At 42.2% G+C, this 20,740-nt stretch overlaps 3 protein-coding genes across 3 annotated transcripts; all 3 read left to right on the top strand.

Moving 5' to 3' along the window:
• Positions 1–605: 605 nt before the first annotated feature.
• LOC113780390 lies at positions 606–1,661 on the top strand. The gene has a single exon (XM_027326197.1). The coding sequence runs from the start codon at positions 606–608 to the stop codon at positions 1,659–1,661; it is 1,056 nt and encodes a 351-aa protein (XP_027181998.1).
• A 455-nt stretch (positions 1,662–2,116) lies between these two features.
• On the top strand, positions 2,117–9,608 carry LOC113780388. The gene is made up of 3 exons (XM_027326195.1): positions 2,117–2,266; positions 2,308–2,487; positions 9,072–9,608. The coding sequence occupies exons 1-3, from the start codon at positions 2,117–2,119 to the stop codon at positions 9,606–9,608; spliced, it is 867 nt and encodes a 288-aa protein (XP_027181996.1).
• Positions 9,609–10,260: 652 nt separating this feature from the next.
• LOC113780387 lies at positions 10,261–11,316 on the top strand. The gene has a single exon (XM_027326194.1). The coding sequence runs from the start codon at positions 10,261–10,263 to the stop codon at positions 11,314–11,316; it is 1,056 nt and encodes a 351-aa protein (XP_027181995.1).
• The last annotated feature ends 9,424 nt before the right edge of the window (positions 11,317–20,740 follow it).

The raw sequence follows: 20,740 nt of genomic DNA, 5'->3' as shown, positions 1-20,740 counted from the left end.
GGAAAGCTTATGGTTAGTTGTTTTGCACTTTCGAGACCTAGGTTGTACATTGTATTTTGGAAGACCCTCTTTTAGCTTCATGGTATATACTTGCTTGACCGCTCTTGTATGACTGTTTGAAACAGTTATGTGTTCTATGTATAAATGCTCTATGTGTATACATGCCTTATGTGGTGTTTACTCTTGGTCATTTGTTCATGCTTATATGACCATGTTTATATGCCCCGTTAATATTATATTTGTGCCTCGACCTTAGATTGCCGTAAATCAATGGAGGGCACTATGGAGGGCACTTGTAGTGGATGAGGCCGTGGGCGCGGTACTAGGCAACCCACAACTGAAGGGGGTACTAGGGAAACTACGTCTGAACCAAACCCTGAACCTAGGATTGATTCTAATGTCCAAATAGCTGCTGCTATACAGCAAATGACTGATTTGTTAGCCCACGTAGTGCAACACCAGGGCCAACATCCTGTCCAGCAACTTGGGAACCCTGGCAATCCAGTAGAGGGTGAAGATCGGGCCCTCGAGAGATTTCAAAAATTCTCTTGCCAAAATTTCTAGGAGGGCCAGATCCGGACGTGGCCGAAAGGTGGTTGGAGAAAATGATAGACATTTTCGCCGCCCTACACTATTCAGAGGAAAGACAGGTTACTTTCGCTATCTTCCAGTTGGAAGGGACCGCCCGTTCTTGGTGGAACGTGATACGGATGAAGTGGAACCGGGAGCAAACACCAAGAACATCGGTGAACTTCATGAGGGACTTCAACGCAAAATACTTTCCACCTCTAGTCCAAGAAAAGAAGGAGGACGAGTTCATTAGGCTCCGTCAGGGGACTCAAATGGTGGCTGAGTACAAGAGCCAGTTTACTCGATTATCCAAGTTTGCCCCTGAACTCATTCTGACAGAGCAAAGGAGAGTTCGGCGTTTTATTCAGGGGCTAAATGTGGAAATTCAAAAGGATCTGGCAGTAGCCCAAATCAATACCTTTAGTGAAGCCGTGGAGAAAGCTTTGCGAGTTGAAAATGCAAGGCTTCAAGTTAGGAACTTCCAGGTGAAAAAATGGGGATTTTCTGCGAGTAGTTTGACTCAAGGGGATAAAAGTACCCCTCCCAAGTTTGGAAGGGGAGCCGGAGGAGGAAGGCTACCGGGAATGGCACGAGGGACTCCGCCAAGAGGTGGTCAAAATGGACGGGGACCACAGAGAAGTGCCTCACAGGGAAGTTCGGCATCGGTTTCTCGTGGGCCTTGTGGATTTTGTGGGAAACCAAACCACACCGAGTACAATTGTTGGAGGAAGGAAAGGAAATGCTTATGCTGTGGGAGTGCGGAGCATCAAATAGCCAACTGCTCAGTGTTACCTCGAGAGGCGAGAGTAACCACCCAATCATCGAAGGCCAACTCGGGGCAGTCCAAGATGGAAGGGACAAAGCCGAAGGTGCCAGCTCAGGTATACTCCCTTGAGCAACATCAAGTCCCTGATTCATCTGGGGTCGTAGAAGGTACGATCCCTATCTTCCATCATCTAGCAAGGATTTTGATAGACCCTGGTGCTACCCATTCCATTGTTAACCCAGATTTTATGTGCGGAATTGATATAAAACCTGTTAGCTTGCCTTATGACTTGAAGTTAGTACTCCTATGGGGGATCAACGTTTGATTACTGGTATAATGTATGCTAATTGTGAAATTTGGGTAGGAGAGAGGAAGCTTTTGGGGAATCTTATAAGTTTAGCTATTAAGGGATACGACGTTATATTGGGTATGGACTGGTTAGCTAAATACGACGCACAACTTGACTGTAAGAGGAAAGTAGTGAAATTTTGTATACCGGGGGAGGTGACTTTAAGGCTAGATGTAAGGGGTAGTTTAGCCTTATCTGCAATGATTTCGGGTATTCGGGCTAGGAAACCACTGAATAAAGGGGCACAAGGGTTCCTAGCTTTTCATATAAACACCCCCACTGATAAGTTGAAGGTAGAAGATGTATCGGTAGTGAGTGAATATCTGGATGTATTTCCTGATGAATTAGTAACTTTACCTCCAGAGAGAGAGATAGAGTTTAAGATTGACCTATTACCGGGGACGTCACCTATCTCTAAGAGCCCCTATCGAATGGCACCTGCTGAACTCAAGGAGTTAAAATTGCAGTTGCAGGATCTGTTGGAGCGTGGGTTTATTCGTGAGAGTGGATCTCCTTGGGGAGCACCTGTGCTATTTGTTAAGAAGAAGGATGGACCTTTGAGATTGTGTATCGACTATCGGGTAAATACCCACTACCCCATATCGATGAACTGTTTGACCAGTTGCAAGGTGCAATGGTCTTTTCAAAGTTAGATCTTCGACAGAGGTATTATCAGTTGCTAATTAAGAAGGAAGATGTACCAAAGACTGCCTTTAATTCTAGATATGGGCATTATGAGTTAGCGGTCATGCCCTTTGGGTTGACCAATGCCCTTGTCGCCTTTATGGATTTGATGCATCGGGTTTTCAAACCCTACCTGGACCGATTTGTTGTAGTGTTTATTGATGACATTTTGGTCTATTCAAAAACCCGTGAGGGGCATGAATAGCATTTGAAGTTAGTTTTATAAACCCTAAGAGATCACCAGTCCAGTATACGCTCTTAATTTCTCAAAACCTATTTGATACTAGAAAAATCATCTAAAAACTATATTTACTCATAAAATTATCTAGAAAATTTTCCGGATACAGAAAGTGCAGAAAACAAACCATTGAAGATAAGAAAACATAGAAAGATAATAAAACCTAGAAAATGGAAAAGTTACGGGTTCTCACACTCTCTCCCCCTTAAAGAAATTTCGCCCTCGAAATTTTCTTATCAACGGAATCTATCAAATCTAAGGTACCCAACGGACCATACCTTCTCCATCCTCAGACGAGTCAGGATCCTGATGGTGTTCTAAAGAATACACTTGAGCCGGTACCTTGGATCCAGTCCCTTCCTTTTCCGACTGTCCAGGGTTAGTCTTAGTTGGTTGCGGGGTCCCTTTTCCTTTTCGCAATCGAATTGGGCAGTCAGCAATCCGATGATCGGCACTTCCGCAGCGCAGACATTTTCCCTCTTTCTTCCAACAATTTGCCTCCGTATGATTTGGCCCTCCGCAATATCCACAGGGACCACGAGTAACAGAGACCGGTCCTCCCTGAGGGACATCACGCGACACCCCTGGTTGTCGTACTCCTCCGTTTCCCTTTCCCATCTTAGGGGGCGTACTTGTACCTTCTTGCTCAGAGCTACTCCCAGGAAAGCCCCTTTTCTTGGCTTGGAAGTTTTTCACCTGCAGCCTAGCATTTTCTACTCGTTGCGCCTTCTCTACGGCCTCGCTAAAAGCATTAATCTGGGCCACCGCGAGGTCCTTCTGAATTTCTATGTTCAAACCCTAGATAAAACGCCTTATTCGCCGCTGCTCGGTCATGATCAGTTCAGGGGCAAATTTGGATAGGCGGGTGAACTGGCTCTCGTATTCCGTGACAGACTGGGCCCCTTGACGAAGTCAGATAAACTCATCTTCCTTCCGCTCCTGGACTAGAGGAGGGAAGAATTTCGCGTTGAACTCCCGCATAAAATTCACCCAAGTCCTGGGCGTCTGTTCCCGTTCCCATTTTTGCCGTATGACGTTCCACCAGGAACGGGCCGCCCCTTCCAACTGGAAAACGGCGAAAGTCACCTGCCGTTCTTCGGTGTAGTGCAGGGCAGCGAAAATGTAAAACTGCTAGAGAAAGGAGCTCTGGCCAGCTTGTACGTTCAAATTTTTTGAATAGCAGCATTACTTGAAAATAACACATGTATGTCACGGAAAGGACCATACAGGACAAAACGGCTATTGGAAAAACGAAATAAAAACCTAAGGGAAAACAGGAATGTAATCCACAGAAAAAAAGATCAGAGCTACAACCCCGCGCAGATCTTAATAATTAACGGCAGGATTACTCCCTTACAACTTAATTTAAAAAAAGAAATAATTAATGGCAGCAAAGAACACCAAGCAGTAAGAGAATAAGGGCGACATACAGCATTGGAATAGCATCAAAAGCAGGACAAGAATTAAAGCAAACACCATGGGCAACAACAAATTGCAGTGTAAAATGGGAAAAAAACCATACGAAGCAAATACGCAGAGGAAAAATTCACCAGTAAAAGAAGCTCGAGGAGACCGAGCTTAAAACGCACGAAGAAGATGTAACCAAGCTTGCAATCAAGCTGGCCAGAGAAGGCGGTGAGAGAAAGGATCTCAAAAAGGGGAACGGGTTCAAGGGCACAACCAATTTCAGAAAATGGAAATGAAAAAAGCATATGAGAAAACCCTAGGAAAAAAGGGCACAACCAACCAGTCTTGGAATTCGGAAAACATCGGAAGACACAGCCATGATAAATCACGCCAATTAACATTCTTGAGAAGGCTCTACTGTTAGTTCCAGACAATGCAGCTGTGAGGGCTTGGAAAGGAAAGGAACTAGTACGGCCATCCATTCCAAAGCAGAAAATCCATGGGCGACCCAATTACCCGAACCATTCCAATGGAGCATCTGGAGAAGCGCAGACTTACACAGCTTACGTGCGCGGCACATGACGACGACGAAACCTGTTGGTGCATTATATGTTATGTTGATGATTGTGACAGCCCCACCTCCCCCTAAGGCGAACCAAAGGGGTTAGCGGACTGCCTGCCCAGCTCTCGCCAGGACTAACGGTTCGGTATAGAACGAGCTAATACATTCCGAAACTTACCAACGCGGGTAAACAAGTCAAAATGGAAAAATAACCCAAAATAAAAAAAATGAAATCCGGAGTCGGCCATGAATAGTAACCGACCCGTCAGAACCCAACCAAATATCAAACAAACATTCACATCTTGAAACTTAGCATTTACAAGCCAAAGTGGCATACAAAAGTATTCAAAAGTGGATACATGTCTGGTTTGCCAAGTCAAAAGGGAAACGGTCCCAAAAGTACATTTAGGGTTTCAATACATGAGCTATACAAAAGATATGTTCAACTAGCTCAATTTGGCAGCCAATTGTCAAATCCAGTCCAAAAGTATTTATTTTCCTGTAAGGAAAACAAAAAGGAACAGAAAGGGGTGAGCTTGCGCTCAATGAGGTACCAGACATATAGCAGTAAAATCATGGCATTTCAAATTTAACAAATCAGGTACACATGCCAGATGTAAAGTAATTGAACCAATGATTCAAATCAGAAGGATACAGGTGGCTCTCAGGAGCCAAATTCCTATTAGCATCATCGAAGCTTGATCGAAATAATAGTTGACACTCCGTCAACGCTAAAGGAGTAACCAATACCGTAGACTCCACTTTCTTCGATTCCTTCCACCTCACATACCCCACCGGGCCCGAAATCCAATCAGCTCAGAAATGGTAATACTCGAGTATACCCGGAATCAAGGGTCTCAATACCCAAAGATCCCAAAACAGACTACCGTGGTTCGTTATCTAATCGACCAGGCCCTTGCCGGCCCGACTCGAGTAACTGGCCACAGGTGTTGAGCTCAGAGGTCACAGAAAGGTCGTTGGACACAAGTTTCCAAACGACGTCAGAACAGATACAGATCCAGATACAGTTAACAGATACAGATAGCAGATTCAGATACGCGTTCAAAATTGGCATATGAACAGACTAGAGAACGAGTGTGATAAAGTACACCCTCGCCTCCCTTTTATCAAAACAGTATTTGGCTCCAACAGTCATAAATCAAGTATTCAGATATTCAGATATTTCACATAACGGGTAGCAGGTACTGGAACACTCACCGGGGTCAGTACAGATACCTCCCCAAAAGAAAGCTTTAATCACCAAGAAACCCTAAGATAATCCAAAGAAAACAATTGAAGGTTCCACTTTCAAAATCGAGTATACAGAATACACATGTGAGGGTCGACTACCAGTCGTATGCCTCGCCAAATAATGATTAAAGCAAGGGTGCAAAACATGAATTTTTGGAAACGAAAAGGTAAAATGAAGACCTAGGCTCAAACAACCCAAAAGTCCTTCGCTCAAATCACAAGTAAATCCAACTAACCTTCAAGTAAAATTTCGGCAGCATATCCCTTGTGTTTACCTAATTTCCAGCCATCATGGCTTCATTATTTCCTCAAATCAGTCCCAACATCTCGTACAAAAATAATCTCATTCCCAAAAGCCGTTCACTAGGCTTAATGGCATTCAAGTACAAAATTTAGTTAGGAAATGACCGGATATGAAAGTCAAGCCCTAAACTATTCAAATAAACACAATAAGACTCGATTACAAGTCATAAACGAATTCTACATACTACCAAAACAGGGTTCCCTAAGCATACACAAACAATAGAGGAAACCAGAAAAATCCGGAAATGATTTAGCTTTAGCCCTGAAAAAACTGTTTTTGTCCTCATTTTGCGGTAATGGTGCCAAAGGCACTACGATTATCGGATGAAGTGCAAGACCCACCAAAACTTAATTCCAGTATTTTAATTCCAGAAAAAAAAATTATTTTTAGGCATTATTTTATTTCTTTGCACACGTTTTCAATATTTGCTTTATTATATTAATTTTATAGATATTTTTATAAGTAAATATAGTTTTTAAATCATTTTTCTAGTATAAGTTAGTTCATGAGAAATTAGGAGTGTACATTGGACGTGGGACCCGCTAGTGCGTTAAGTGAGAGAAATTCGGCCAATTAGGTTAAGTTGTGCATAAAGAGGGTTAATTACTAGGTGTTAGGAGATAATTAGAGATTACCTAGATGGATTAACCATGGGGAGACAAGAAGATAACTTTAAATCATAAAAGGTGCCACGTGTCATTTTCTTATTCGAAGTTGGACTTGCCTAACTTTCTTACCTTTACTAAAAGATCAATTTTTACCCAAATCATCTTCATTTTTTACCCTTCTTGGCCGAACCTCTTAAGAAGAGAAAAGAGAGTGAGCTTCAACTTTTGGCTTCCAATTCTTGCTTATATCTTGCAATCCAACCGATTAAATCTTGAATTTGCCCACAAAAGTGACTTGCTAAGGAAGATTAAAGGTCTTGGTGGAGTTGTTTTGGAGGAGAAACCCCTAAGCTACTACCTTTCTTGAGGAGTTAAGGTATTTTTCTTGGAAACTCACTCTTCGTTCCTAATAATGGTAAATTAGTGATTTATGGTGGCTAAATAGGTTGTTTTATGGAAGATTTCATGGATTAAAGTGGAGTTAGCTAAATTTCTGATTTTTTTGGGAATTTTTCTGTTTTTATATGATGGTTATGGTTGGCCTTGGATTGATAGCTCTAAATTGTGTTAAATGGAGCCTTTGTGCGGAAATTTCAGCTTGTGCGGAAAATTTCAGATTTAGGGCTTCTAATTAGGGCTTTATTATGGTTGGTTGTTGAGCTTCTAATTGGCTATGATTGAGAGGTATTGTGGCCCTAATGAAGTGTGTTGAATGGCCTATGAATTGTTAGTGTGCTTGTGGTTGTTTTGGATGAATTTAAATGGTTGTTTGTAGGATGGAAAATCTGAAATTTTAGGGGAAATGCCGTCCAAATGTTTAAGATATTAGATTCTTGTGAGTTTAGGTTGAGGTTGGATAGAAATAAAAGGTTTTGGGGTTTGTTTCTACTTTTAGCCCTAAATGTTATGTATTTTCCATTTCCAAGCTATATTTGGTTTTGCCTTAATAGTTCATTTAAGAGGTATTCGACTCGTGTCCGAGTCTCAATTGTGCTTTCTTGATTGTTATAGGGCATGCCGGTGATCCGAGGCTTACGTCGGGCGAAAACTTGTGAAATTGCTTTGTTTGACTTGGTGAGTGTACTACTCACATGATTGTTATTCCGTGGCTTTATTGTCTTGAAATCTGTGATTGGATTACTTGTGATTACTGTTTATGCTAGATGAGACGAGGGTGTACTTTACCACTCTCGTACTTTATGGCTTATTTGACCGTTTACTGTATCACTTGGAATTCTCTTGATTGTACTTGATTTGGTGTCGTTTGGACGTGTATCCAACGATCTTTACTGTTAACTCTGATCTCAACCTCATTGGTAGTCAATTGACTCGAGCCAGCAAGGGCTTGGTCGAGGGAAATTGACAAGCCATGGGGACTATTTTTAGGGATCTTTGGGTATGAGACTCTTGATTTCGGTATACTCAAATATTACCATTTCTGTCCTGATTGGTGTTCGAATCCGGTAAGGGGTATGTGTGGTGGACGAAAATCGGAGTAAAGCGGGGTCTACGGTAATGGTTACTCTTAAGTGTTGATGGAGAGTCAACGAGGTGAGATCAAGTACGGAAGAGGGCTCTTGAGGGCCGTTTGTATCCTTTTACTCTCTAAATGATGTATAATGGTTGTTCCTGCTTATTTGATGAATGTATTTGACATAAGTAGCATTGTATTTTGGTGATCCTTGAATGCTTGAGTGATGGTACCTCATTGGGCGAAAGCTCACCCCGTTACCTTTGTTTTCGTTACAGGGAACCCTCTTTTGGACCAATGATCATTTGAAGAATGAATTGAGCTAGTATAAATACTTTTGTATAGCTCCTCGAGAGTTGGAAAGCCTAAATGTACCTTGATCCAAATAGTTCCCTTTTGGGTTGTAAATTACAAACGTATGTATATAAAACTATTTAATCATGTTCGTGCATTGTATTTGGTTTGGAAATGTTCATTCTCTAGAGTTATATAACGTTATCTGTATTGGATTGGGTTCCGGCCGGATTGTGACGTGGCAGTCACTATTCACTTTTAGTTTCGATTTTCTTTTTCCCACTTTGTGATTGGTGAATCATTTAGAAGCGCTAATATATATATTTTAGATTATTTTGTTTGTGTATTGCTGTCTTAGTAGTCCTGGCGAGAGTTGGGTAGGCAGTTCGCTAACCCCTTTGATACGTCTTAAGGGAAGGTGGGGCTGTCACAGTTGGTATCAGAGCCTAGGTTAGAAATAACCTGGGCGAACCCGAAACCTGATTCTTAGAACTTTTGGGGATTGTGTTAGGGTGTGTTTAAGTATGATTACTCTGTCTAAGTTGTAAACTGTGGATATCCTTATAGGTCAGGAACGGAGCTAATGGGAGCGGAGGCGGGCCGCCTCGGAGGCGTTTTCGCGTCGTCGATTACGAGGAGAGGCCAGGAGGACCGTTTCGGCGCTGGAGCGCGGCCAGTCGGACTAGGCACTGTAGTCGTTGCCAGTATTACTCCTACGCTGACTATGTGGTCGTGGCCGTGTTAGATGAGAGGAGGAGGCTCAGGCGTGCCGCCGCCAGAGATCACACTGAGCTGCAGCATGTGAGGGGCATCATGAGGATGCAGGCGGATCGGATTCGGGAGCTCCAGAGGGACGTAGCCATGGAGCAGGAGCGGACGAATGCTCTTAGAGAGCAGTTACACGTAGCCAACGGCCGTCTCACCAGGGTGGTCCGGGAGGTTAGAGACCGGTCCGGTGGTATTATCAACGAGTGTGAGGCGCTAATCCAGGGAGTGATTGGCACTAATGTGCCAGGGGGAGTTCTGGGTGACGGAGCTCCAGGCGAGGGAGGCGTCCCTAGCTCTAGCTCTGGGAAGGAGTCGGTTGGCTCAGTTGAGAACTAGGTTAGAGTTCGTTGGGCCATGTTTTGATCCCGTGTGAGGGATACCTAGGAAAGCTTATGGTTAGTTGTTTTGCACTTTCGAGACCTAGGTTGTACATTGTATTTTGGAAGACCCTCTTTTAGCTTCATGGTATATACTTGCTTGACCGCTCTTGTATGACTGTTTGAAACAGTTATGTGTTCTATGTATAAATGCTCTATGTGTATACATGCCTTATGTGGTGTTTACTCTTGGTCATTTGTTCATGCTTATATGACCATGTTTATATGCCCCGTTAATATTATATTTGTGCCTCGACCTTAGATTGCCGTAAATCAATGGAGGGCACTATGGAGGGCACTTGTAGTGGATGAGGCCGTGGGCGCGGTACTAGGCAACCCACAACTGAAGGGGGTACTAGGGAAACTACGTCTGAACCAAACCCTGAACCTAGGATTGATTCTAATGTCCAAATAGCTGCTGCTATACAGCAAATGACTGATTTGTTAGCCCACGTAGTGCAACACCAGGGCCAACATCCTGTCCAGCAACTTGGGAACCCTGGCAATCCAGTAGAGGGTGAAGATCGGGCCCTCGAGAGATTTCAAAAATTCTCTTGCCAAAATTTCTAGGAGGGCCAGATCCGGACGTGGCCGAAAGGTGGTTGGAGAAAATGATAGACATTTTCGCCGCCCTACACTATTCAGAGGAAAGACAGGTTACTTTCGCTATCTTCCAGTTGGAAGGGACCGCCCGTTCTTGGTGGAACGTGATACGGATGAAGTGGAACCGGGAGCAAACACCAAGAACATCGGTGAACTTCATGAGGGACTTCAACGCAAAATACTTTCCACCTCTAGTCCAAGAAAAGAAGGAGGACGAGTTCATTAGGCTCCGTCAGGGGACTCAAATGGTGGCTGAGTACAAGAGCCAGTTTACTCGATTATCCAAGTTTGCCCCTGAACTCATTCTGACAGAGCAAAGGAGAGTTCGGCGTTTTATTCAGGGGCTAAATGTGGAAATTCAAAAGGATCTGGCAGTAGCCCAAATCAATACCTTTAGTGAAGCCGTGGAGAAAGCTTTGCGAGTTGAAAATGCAAGGCTTCAAGTTAGGAACTTCCAGGTGAAAAAATGGGGATTTTCTGCGAGTAGTTTGACTCAAGGGGATAAAAGTACCCCTCCCAAGTTTGGAAGGGGAGCCGGAGGAGGAAGGCTACCGGGAATGGCACGAGGGACTCCGCCAAGAGGTGGTCAAAATGGACGGGGACCACAGAGAAGTGCCTCACAGGGAAGTTCGGCATCGGTTTCTCGTGGGCCTTGTGGATTTTGTGGGAAACCAAACCACACCGAGTACAATTGTTGGAGGAAGGAAAGGAAATGCTTATGCTGTGGGAGTGCGGAGCATCAAATAGCCAACTGCTCAGTGTTACCTCGAGAGGCGAGAGTAACCACCCAATCATCGAAGGCCAACTCGGGGCAGTCCAAGATGGAAGGGACAAAGCCGAAGGTGCCAGCTCAGGTATACTCCCTTGAGCAACATCAAGTCCCTGATTCATCTGGGGTCGTAGAAGGTACGATCCCTATCTTCCATCATCTAGCAAGGATTTTGATAGACCCTGGTGCTACCCATTCCATTGTTAACCCAGATTTTATGTGCGGAATTGATATAAAACCTGTTAGCTTGCCTTATGACTTGAAGTTAGTACTCCTATGGGGGATCAACGTTTGATTACTGGTATAATGTATGCTAATTGTGAAATTTGGGTAGGAGAGAGGAAGCTTTTGGGGAATCTTATAAGTTTAGCTATTAAGGGATACGACGTTATATTGGGTATGGACTGGTTAGCTAAATACGACGCACAACTTGACTGTAAGAGGAAAGTAGTGAAATTTTGTATACCGGGGGAGGTGACTTTAAGGCTAGATGTAAGGGGTAGTTTAGCCTTATCTGCAATGATTTCGGGTATTCGGGCTAGGAAACCACTGAATAAAGGGGCACAAGGGTTCCTAGCTTTTCATATAAACACCCCCACTGATAAGTTGAAGGTAGAAGATGTATCGGTAGTGAGTGAATATCTGGATGTATTTCCTGATGAATTAGTAACTTTACCTCCAGAGAGAGAGATAGAGTTTAAGATTGACCTATTACCGGGGACGTCACCTATCTCTAAGAGCCCCTATCGAATGGCACCTGCTGAACTCAAGGAGTTAAAATTGCAGTTGCAGGATCTGTTGGAGCGTGGGTTTATTCGTGAGAGTGGATCTCCTTGGGGAGCACCTGTGCTATTTGTTAAGAAGAAGGATGGACCTTTGAGATTGTGTATCGACTATCGGGTAAATACCCACTACCCCATATCGATGAACTGTTTGACCAGTTGCAAGGTGCAATGGTCTTTTCAAAGTTAGATCTTCGACAGAGGTATTATCAGTTGCTAATTAAGAAGGAAGATGTACCAAAGACTGCCTTTAATTCTAGATATGGGCATTATGAGTTAGCGGTCATGCCCTTTGGGTTGACCAATGCCCTTGTCGCCTTTATGGATTTGATGCATCGGGTTTTCAAACCCTACCTGGACCGATTTGTTGTAGTGTTTATTGATGACATTTTGGTCTATTCAAAAACCCGTGAGGGGCATGAATAGCATTTGAAGTTAGTTTTATAAACCCTAAGAGATCACCAGTCCAGTATACGCTCTTAATTTCTCAAAACCTATTTGATACTAGAAAAATCATCTAAAAACTATATTTACTCATAAAATTATCTAGAAAATTTTCCGGATACAGAAAGTGCAGAAAACAAACCATTGAAGATAAGAAAACATAGAAAGATAATAAAACCTAGAAAATGGAAAAGTTACGGGTTCTCACACTCTCTCCCCCTTAAAGAAATTTCGCCCTCGAAATTTTCTTATCAACGGAATCTATCAAATCTAAGGTACCCAACGGACCATACCTTCTCCATCCTCAGACGAGTCAGGATCCTGATGGTGTTCTAAAGAATACACTTGAGCCGGTACCTTGGATCCAGTCCCTTCCTTTTCCGACTGTCCAGGGTTAGTCTTAGTTGGTTGCGGGGTCCCTTTTCCTTTTCGCAATCGAATTGGGCAGTCAGCAATCCGATGATCGGCACTTCCGCAGCGCAGACATTTTCCCTCTTTCTTCCAACAATTTGCCTCCGTATGATTTGGCCCTCCGCAATATCCACAGGGACCACGAGTAACAGAGACCGGTTCTCCCTGAGGGACATCACGCGACACCCCTGGTTGTCGTACTCCTCCGTTTCCCTTTCCCATCTTAGGGGGCGTACTTGTACCTTCTTGCTCAGAGCTACTCCCAGGAAAGCCCCTTTTCTTGGCTTGGAAGTTTTTCACCTGCAGCCTAGCATTTTCTACTCGTTGCGCCTTCTCTACGGCCTCGCTAAAAGCATTAATCTGGGCCACCGCGAGGTCCTTCTGAATTTCTACGTTCAAACCCTGGATAAAACGCCTTATTCGCCGCTGCTCGGTCATGATCAGTTCAGGGGCAAATTTGGATAGGCGGGTGAACTGGCTCTCATATTCCGCGACAGACTGGGCCCCTTGGCGAAGTCGGATAAACTCATCTTCCTTCCGCTCCTGGACTAGAGGAGGGAAGAATTTCGCGTTGAACTCCCGCATAAAATTCACCCAAGTCCTGGGCGTCTGTTCCCGTTCCCATTTTTGCCGTATGACGTTCCACCAGGAACGGGCCGCCCCTTCCAACTGGAAAATGGCGAAAGTCACCTGCCGTTCTTCGGTGTAGTGCAGGGCAGCGAAAATGTCTACTATTTTCTCGAGCCACCTTTCGGCGACATCCGGATCGGGTTCGCCAATAAATTTCGGTGGTGCGAACTTCTGGAATCTCTCAAGTGCCCTATCGTCACTTTCGACATGGTTGCCCGGGTTTCCAGGATTAGGGTTTGGGTTTCGGCCTTGTTGCTGCACCACTTGTGCCAGCAGATTGGTCATTTGCTGCATAGCGGCAGCTATCTGCACGTTGCGGTCAACTCTCGGTTCAGGATTAGGTCCAGAGGAGGTTTTCCCAGTGCCCCTTTCAGGCGTAGGTTGCCTATTCCCGCGCCCACGCCCCCGTCCACTATGTGTGCCTTCCATTAATCTTAGTCAATCTAGGGGTGCAAAGATAATAGTAAAGATAATTATAAGCATGAGGTACACACATATCAAAAACATATATACACACAACTGGACCAAACCAGTCACACAGTAGCAGTCAATTAAAGACAAATGTGAGAGATCCATGAAAGTAGCGGAATCATTCGAAAGTACTATAAACAGACTAGGTCACGAGTGCAAATTAACTCACGAAGAGCTTTTCCCCCTCTAGGGCTCCATCCATACTCTACGACAACAACACCATCTATATCTTAATCAAGGTGGATCACGCTTAACCACCCCCGAACAAACCACATAGAGTTCCATAGAATCGCCTTTCTAGTTCGCCTAAGTCCTTTCTAACCTAGGCTCTCATTGAGTTAGTAGCCGGGCACGAGAATCCCAAATAAGATAATTGATAACTCGAGCCGGCCGGTCCCAAGCGTAAATCATCCATATTAAAGATTCCTACCCGACATACATACCTAGCTTCCTCAAGTCCCAAGATAATGATCCTTACTCTTATAACATGCACAGTTCATAGCTTACGCTCAAAAGAGCACTTATACCTTTCGACGTATTCACAAAAGCAGGACCATAACACCACTTGGCCCCAACCTCACTCCACGCAGAGACCACGCGAAGTGGCTCTGATACCACCTGTGACAGCCCCACCTCCCCCTAAGGCGAACCAAAGGGGTTAGCGGACTGTCTGCCCAGCTCTCTCCAGGACTAATGGTTCGGTATAGAACAAGCTAATACATTCTGAAACTTATCAACGCGGGTAAACAAGTCAAAATGGCAAAATAACCCAAAATAAAAAAAATGAAATCCGGAGTCGGCCATGAATAGTAACCGACCCGTCAGAACCCAACCAAATATCAAACAAACATTCACATCTTGAAACTTAGCATTTACAAGCCAAAGTGGCATACAAAAGCATTCAAAAGTGGATACATGTCTGGTTTGCCAAGTCAAAAGGGAAACGGTCCCAAAAGTACATTTAGGGTTTCAATACATGAGCTATACAAAAGATATGTTCAACTAGCTCAATTTGGCAGCCAATTGTCAAATCCAGTCCAAAAATATTTATTTTCCTGTAAGGAAAACAAAAAGGAACAGAAAGGGGTGAGCTTACGCTCAATGAGGTACCAGACATATAGCAGTAAAATCATGGCATTTCACTTTTAACAAATCAGGTACACATGCCAGATGTAAAGTAAATGAACCAATGATTCAAATCAGAAGGATACAGGTGGCTCTCAGGAGCCAAATTCCCATTAGCATCATCGAAGCTTGATCGAAATAATAGTTGACACTCCGTCAACGCTAAAGGAGTAACCAATACCGTAGACTCCACTTTCTTCGATTCCTTCCACCTCACATACCCCACCGGGCCCGAAATCCAATCAGATCAGAAATGGTAATACTCGAGTATACCCGGAATCAAGGGTCTCAATACCCAAAGATCCCAAAACAGACTACCGTGGTTCGTTATCTAATCGACCAGGCCCTTGCCGGCCCGACTCGAGTAACTGGCCACAGGTGTTGAGCTCAGAGGTCACAGAAAGGTCGTTGGACACAAGCTTCCAAACGACGTCAGAACAGATACAGATACAGCAGATACAGATACAGATAGCAGATTCAGATACGCGTTCAAAATTGGCATATGAACAGACCAGAGAACGAGTGTGATAAAGTACACCCTCGCCTCCCTTTTATCAAAACAGTATTTGGCTCCAACAGTCATAAATCAAGTATTCAGATATTCAGATATTTCACATAACGGGTAGCAGGTAGTGGAACACTCACCGGGGTCAGTACAGATACCTCCCAAAAGAGAGCTTTAATCACCAAGAAACCCTAAGATAATCCAAAGAAAACAATTGAAGGTTCCACTTTCAAAATCGAGTATACAGAATGCACATGTGAGGCTCGACTACCAGTCGTATGCCTCGCCAAATAATGATTAAAGCAAGGGTGCAAAACATGAATTTTTGGAAACGAAAAGGTAAAATGAAGACCTAGGCTCAAACAACCCAAAAGTCCTTCGCTCAAATCACAAGTAAATCCAACTAGCCTTCAAGTAAAATTTCGGCAGCATATCCCTTGTGTTTACCTAATTTCCAGCCATCATGGCTTCATTATTTCCTCAAATCAGTCCCAACATCTCGTACAAAAATAATCTCATTCCCAAAAGCCGTTCACTAGGCTTAATGGCATTCAAGTACAAAATTTAGTTAGGAAATGACCGGATATGAAAGTCAAGCCCTAAACTATTCAAATAAACACAATAAGACTCGATTACAAGTCATAAACCAATTCTACATACTACCAAAACAGGGTTCCCTAAGCATACACAAACAATAGAGGAAACCAGAAAAATCCGGAAATGATTTAGCTTTAGCCCTGAAAAAAATAGTTTTTGTCCTCATTTTGCGGTAATGGTGCCAAAGGCACTACAATTATCGGATGAAGGTGCAAGACCCACCGTTTCGAAGCTAAGAGATAGGGTTACAACATTAAAGAAGGTCACTCAACCCAGTTTCGAGTGTAACCAGGTAAAAAATGCAAGATACCATACCAGAATCACAAAAACAGATTCACAGAACGCATTCTTGAGGAAACATCATAACTCAGGCTCTCCAAGTCCAAATCCAGAAATTCCATAGCCAGATGAAAGCTAAGATATAGGGATAAATTTCATCAGAAGGCCTCAAAAACCAATTCGGAAGCAATTCCAGCCAAAACAACCAATTACAGGCGCATTTCTTACATTCGGGTAAAACCAGAACAGCAATAGTAATTTCGAATTTTCTCACTCTACGCTACTCCGATTGACCTGAAATTTTGTAGGCACCTCTAAAATGTCATTACCTACAACTTTAATGTTTTAAGCCAAGGCCAATACGGCCTCTAACTAGGAGCTAAAAATTCGGGCAGAATGCTCCCACTAGAACCCTAATTTTCTGAAATTTCTTCCAAACCAGAAATTGGTTGCAATTAATCACTTTTTCCACCTCCTAGAGTCATTATATACCATTTCCAATCATCATAGATAGCCACACAATCATGCTTATATTAAAACAGAAAAATCCCCAAAAATAATAAAACTTCATCACTTCAACCACAAATCAAGAAATAATCCATAATATTGCATCTCATACTACCACTAAGCATGATTTAAGCATCAATTAAGGGAGGAGGGTGGTTCTTCACAACTCACCTTAAAAACAAGAGAGAGAGAGAGAGCAATTGGTCACCTTAACTTTCCAAATAACTTCACACAACAACTCACAAACACTAATTGAAGAGGTTTTATGGAGAAATTGCAAGATTAAATGGTTAGTTTGTGAGATTGGGCAAGATTGGAGCAAGAAACTTGGAAGCTTTTCTTTCTTTTCTTGTAGGAAGAGGTTCGGCCAAGAAGCTTTGAAATTTGGAGAGTTTTTGGTCAATTTTTGGTTTTATTTAGTAAAATGGTAAAAAGATGAATAGTAAGTCAAAAGTAGGAATAAATCTCCAAGTGACACATGTCACTTTCATTAATTGTTTGCCTAACTTTTTGTCTCTCTCACACCTATCCACTTGGCAACCTCTAAATATCTCATAACAACCGGTAATGCTTTTAGCACTAGTGGGGCCAAGAAACCCTAAGATAATCCAAAGAAAACAATTGAAAAATCCGGAAATGATTTAGCTTTGGCCCCACTAGCTTTGGACTGACCCGAAATGATTCTTAAGGAATCGATTTTGAAAAATCCGGAAATGATTTAGCTTTAGCCCTGAAAAAACAGTTTTTGTCGTCATTTTGCGGTAATGGTGCCAAAGGCACTACGATTATCGGATGAAGTGCAAGACCCACCGTTTCGAAGCTAAGAGATAGGGTTACAACATTAAAGAAGGTCACTCAACCCAGTTTCGAGTGTAACCAGGTAAAAAATGCAAGATACCATACCAGAATCACAAAAACAGATTCACACAACAACAAGTTCATCCAATAGCCATTCAGCAAGCTCCAAGTAGTACCAGTCAAGCTAGGAAAAAGCCCGGAAATGAAAGTTTAGCTCAAACCAGAAAAACAGTTTTGACGTCATTTTGCGGTAATGGTACCAAAGGCGTTACGATTGTCGGATAAGGGTGTAATACCCACCATCTCGAAGCTAAAAGACAGGGCTACAACAATGTAGAAGGCCACTCAGTCCAAATCCTAGCACAACTAGGTCAAACATGCAGAATACCAAACCAGAACCGAGATTGCAGGTTTACAAATCACACAATGCTGTAATTAGTCCAACTCAGTCTATACAGGTCCAAATGCATTGATTCCAAAGGCATATGATAGCTAAGACATCAAGCTACATTTCATCAGAAGACACCAACATCCAAATCCAAACCAATTCCAGTCAAAACAGACGATTACAAGCGCAGTTCGCACATTCTGATCAACCAGAACAGCAACAGTAAAATCGACATATCTCATTCTACACTACTCCAATTGCCCTGAAATTTTACAGGCATCTCAAACACATCAATACCTACAACTTTCATGTTTTAAGCAAAGGCCAATTCGGCCTCTAACCATATGATCCAAAACCGGACAGAAAAGGGGGTTATGAAACCCTAACTTTTCACATTTCAATCCAAACCCAAAATTGGTTGCAATTTCCTATCATACACACCTACTAGAGTCATAACCCCTCATTACCAACCATCATAAATAACCACAACACCATGATCACATTAAACCAGAAAATTCCTCAAAAAAATAAAAACTTCACCAATTCATTCCAAACCAAGAAATAAACCACAATTCTCAACACTATAGCCACCATTAGGCACAAATTAAACATCATTAGGTGTAAGAGGAAGTGTAATCATCACTTACCTAGTAAACAAGAGAGAGGGAGTTGTAGAACACCTTAGCTTCCTTAAAAAACTTCACCAAACAACTTACTAGCACCTAATGGAAGACTTTTATGAAGTAGAAACTAGTTGATGCAATTGGTTTGGAAGATTGAGCTAAATGGAAGCTTGAAAATTGGAGAAATCTTCTTCCTTCTTGAGCTTAAGAGAGTCGGCCACCAAGGAGTGAAAAATGGTGATTTTTAGTCAATTTTTGAGATATTTAACTTAAGGGTAAAAAGTCAAAAAGTCCAACCAATGAGAAAGTGCCACTTGGCACTCTATTAAATGCATTTCTATCCTTTAAGTCTCTCTCACATCAATCAAATCACCTCCTCTTCTTCTCTCTTAACACCCGATAAATTTCACTCAGTATCCGGAACTTAATCTTATTGGCCGAATTTTTCCGAACTTTCGCACTAGTGGGTCCCACGTCCGATATATATATCCTTAATTTCTCAAAAACTAACCGATACTAGAAAATCATTTTAAAACTATTTTTGCTCATAAACTTTATCTGGGGAATTTTTCTAATAAAGAAAATATAGAAAATGCGGGCGTTTAAAAAAAAATAAACCCTAGAACATTAGAAAATTTCCGGGTTCTCAAACTCATTTTTTTTCGGGGCGTCACAATAACCATTGTTACCTAAGTACTCGACCAAGGTTAATAAGAAAAATAACCTCTTGCTACCCACGCTCGAAAATCACACGTTCAAATCGAAGTAAACGAGACTTTCTTGCTTAAACATTGAAATAATACTCAAGTAAAATTCAAAAGTCGCTTTCGAGTCAAGTCGTGGTAAGAAATCTCAATTTCAAAGAGGAAAGTACCATACTTAATTTTGGCACGAAAATCGAGAAAAGGGAATATGGTTTTCATATCTCAAAACTTTTAATCCTATGCCCAAGTTTCAGAATATAAAGGAGCGTTCACGTTTTCCAATCTTATGGAGTCAAAATCCATCAAAACGCAACTCATTTTCATAGTACATATTGTGGCTAAAAGTTCCAAGTTTAAAATCTGAAGCTAGTGAAATCCCTCAAGAAGTACTCTAGCTAAAACGCTCTATTTTATGGTTCATTTTCATGAAAATCCAAGGGCATAAGACTAGGGAGTGAAATCCACTTCCCTAGTATAAAATGAAGTTCAAATAACCAAGAAAGTTGTGCTTGTGACCTAGAGAATGTTTCCAAGTGACTTTGGAAATGTTGTCACTTTACAAGGGAAATTTTAGTTTTGGCAATCTTCTTTGAAAAAATCATAACTTGAATTCCATAAGTCCAAAATTGGGAAATCTTATACTATTAGAAAATATACTCAATGATCTAAAACTCTCTAGAAGACATTTTTTTTCAGATTCGAATCCAAAAATAGTCAAATCTTAGCTCCAAGTCACTGTTTCAGTAGGAACAGGGCAAACAGTCTTTCATTTTCAGTGAACTTTGGAAATTTGGCAAAATTCATAGAAATAGAATCAGCCCTTGAAATTTATACTATGGAAAAAATTCCAAGTCTAGTTTCAAACGCAGCAAGCAGAACTCAATTTGGATCTTTCTACACCAAGATACAAAAGTTTCATAAATGCTGATTTTTTAAACTTGGTTCACGAATTTCCAGCTTTGGAACACTCGACACAGTTTCGAAATCAGGTAATAACTAAGGCTACACAAGTTCAAAATTAGCGTGGTTTATGGCGTTGAAAACTAGATTCAAAATTATAAAATTCACTACAAGAAACTGTCTTCAAATTTGTGACAGCCCCACCTCCCCCTAAGGCGAACCAAAGGGTTCGGCGGACCGCCTGCCCAACTCTCGCCGGGATTCACTCACTCACTACAGTCCTCAGATAAATTACATTATACCTCTCAAATATTACATCAAATTCTCCATGAATTTACATATCACAAGCGAAGCGAAAACTGGTTTCCAAGCGTGAAACGTACACATACATCCATTCAATTCCAAACCTTCATACAATCCCAACTATTACACAAGATGAATTCCAAATTCAAACTATATAGGAGATAAACCATCCAGTCACACGAAGAACTTAATACAAGCTTCCTTTGCTCGAGCCCTGTGGGAGAAAATATGTTTTGGGGTGAGCTAGAAGCT

The sequence above is a fragment of the Coffea eugenioides genome, chromosome 8 (genome assembly GCF_003713205.1).
Source record: "Coffea eugenioides isolate CCC68of chromosome 8, Ceug_1.0, whole genome shotgun sequence".
Taxonomy (NCBI): Eukaryota; Viridiplantae; Streptophyta; class Magnoliopsida; order Gentianales; family Rubiaceae; genus Coffea; species Coffea eugenioides.
Note: the sequence above shows the minus strand (reverse complement) of the source record. Positions and strands in the feature narration are given on the sequence as shown.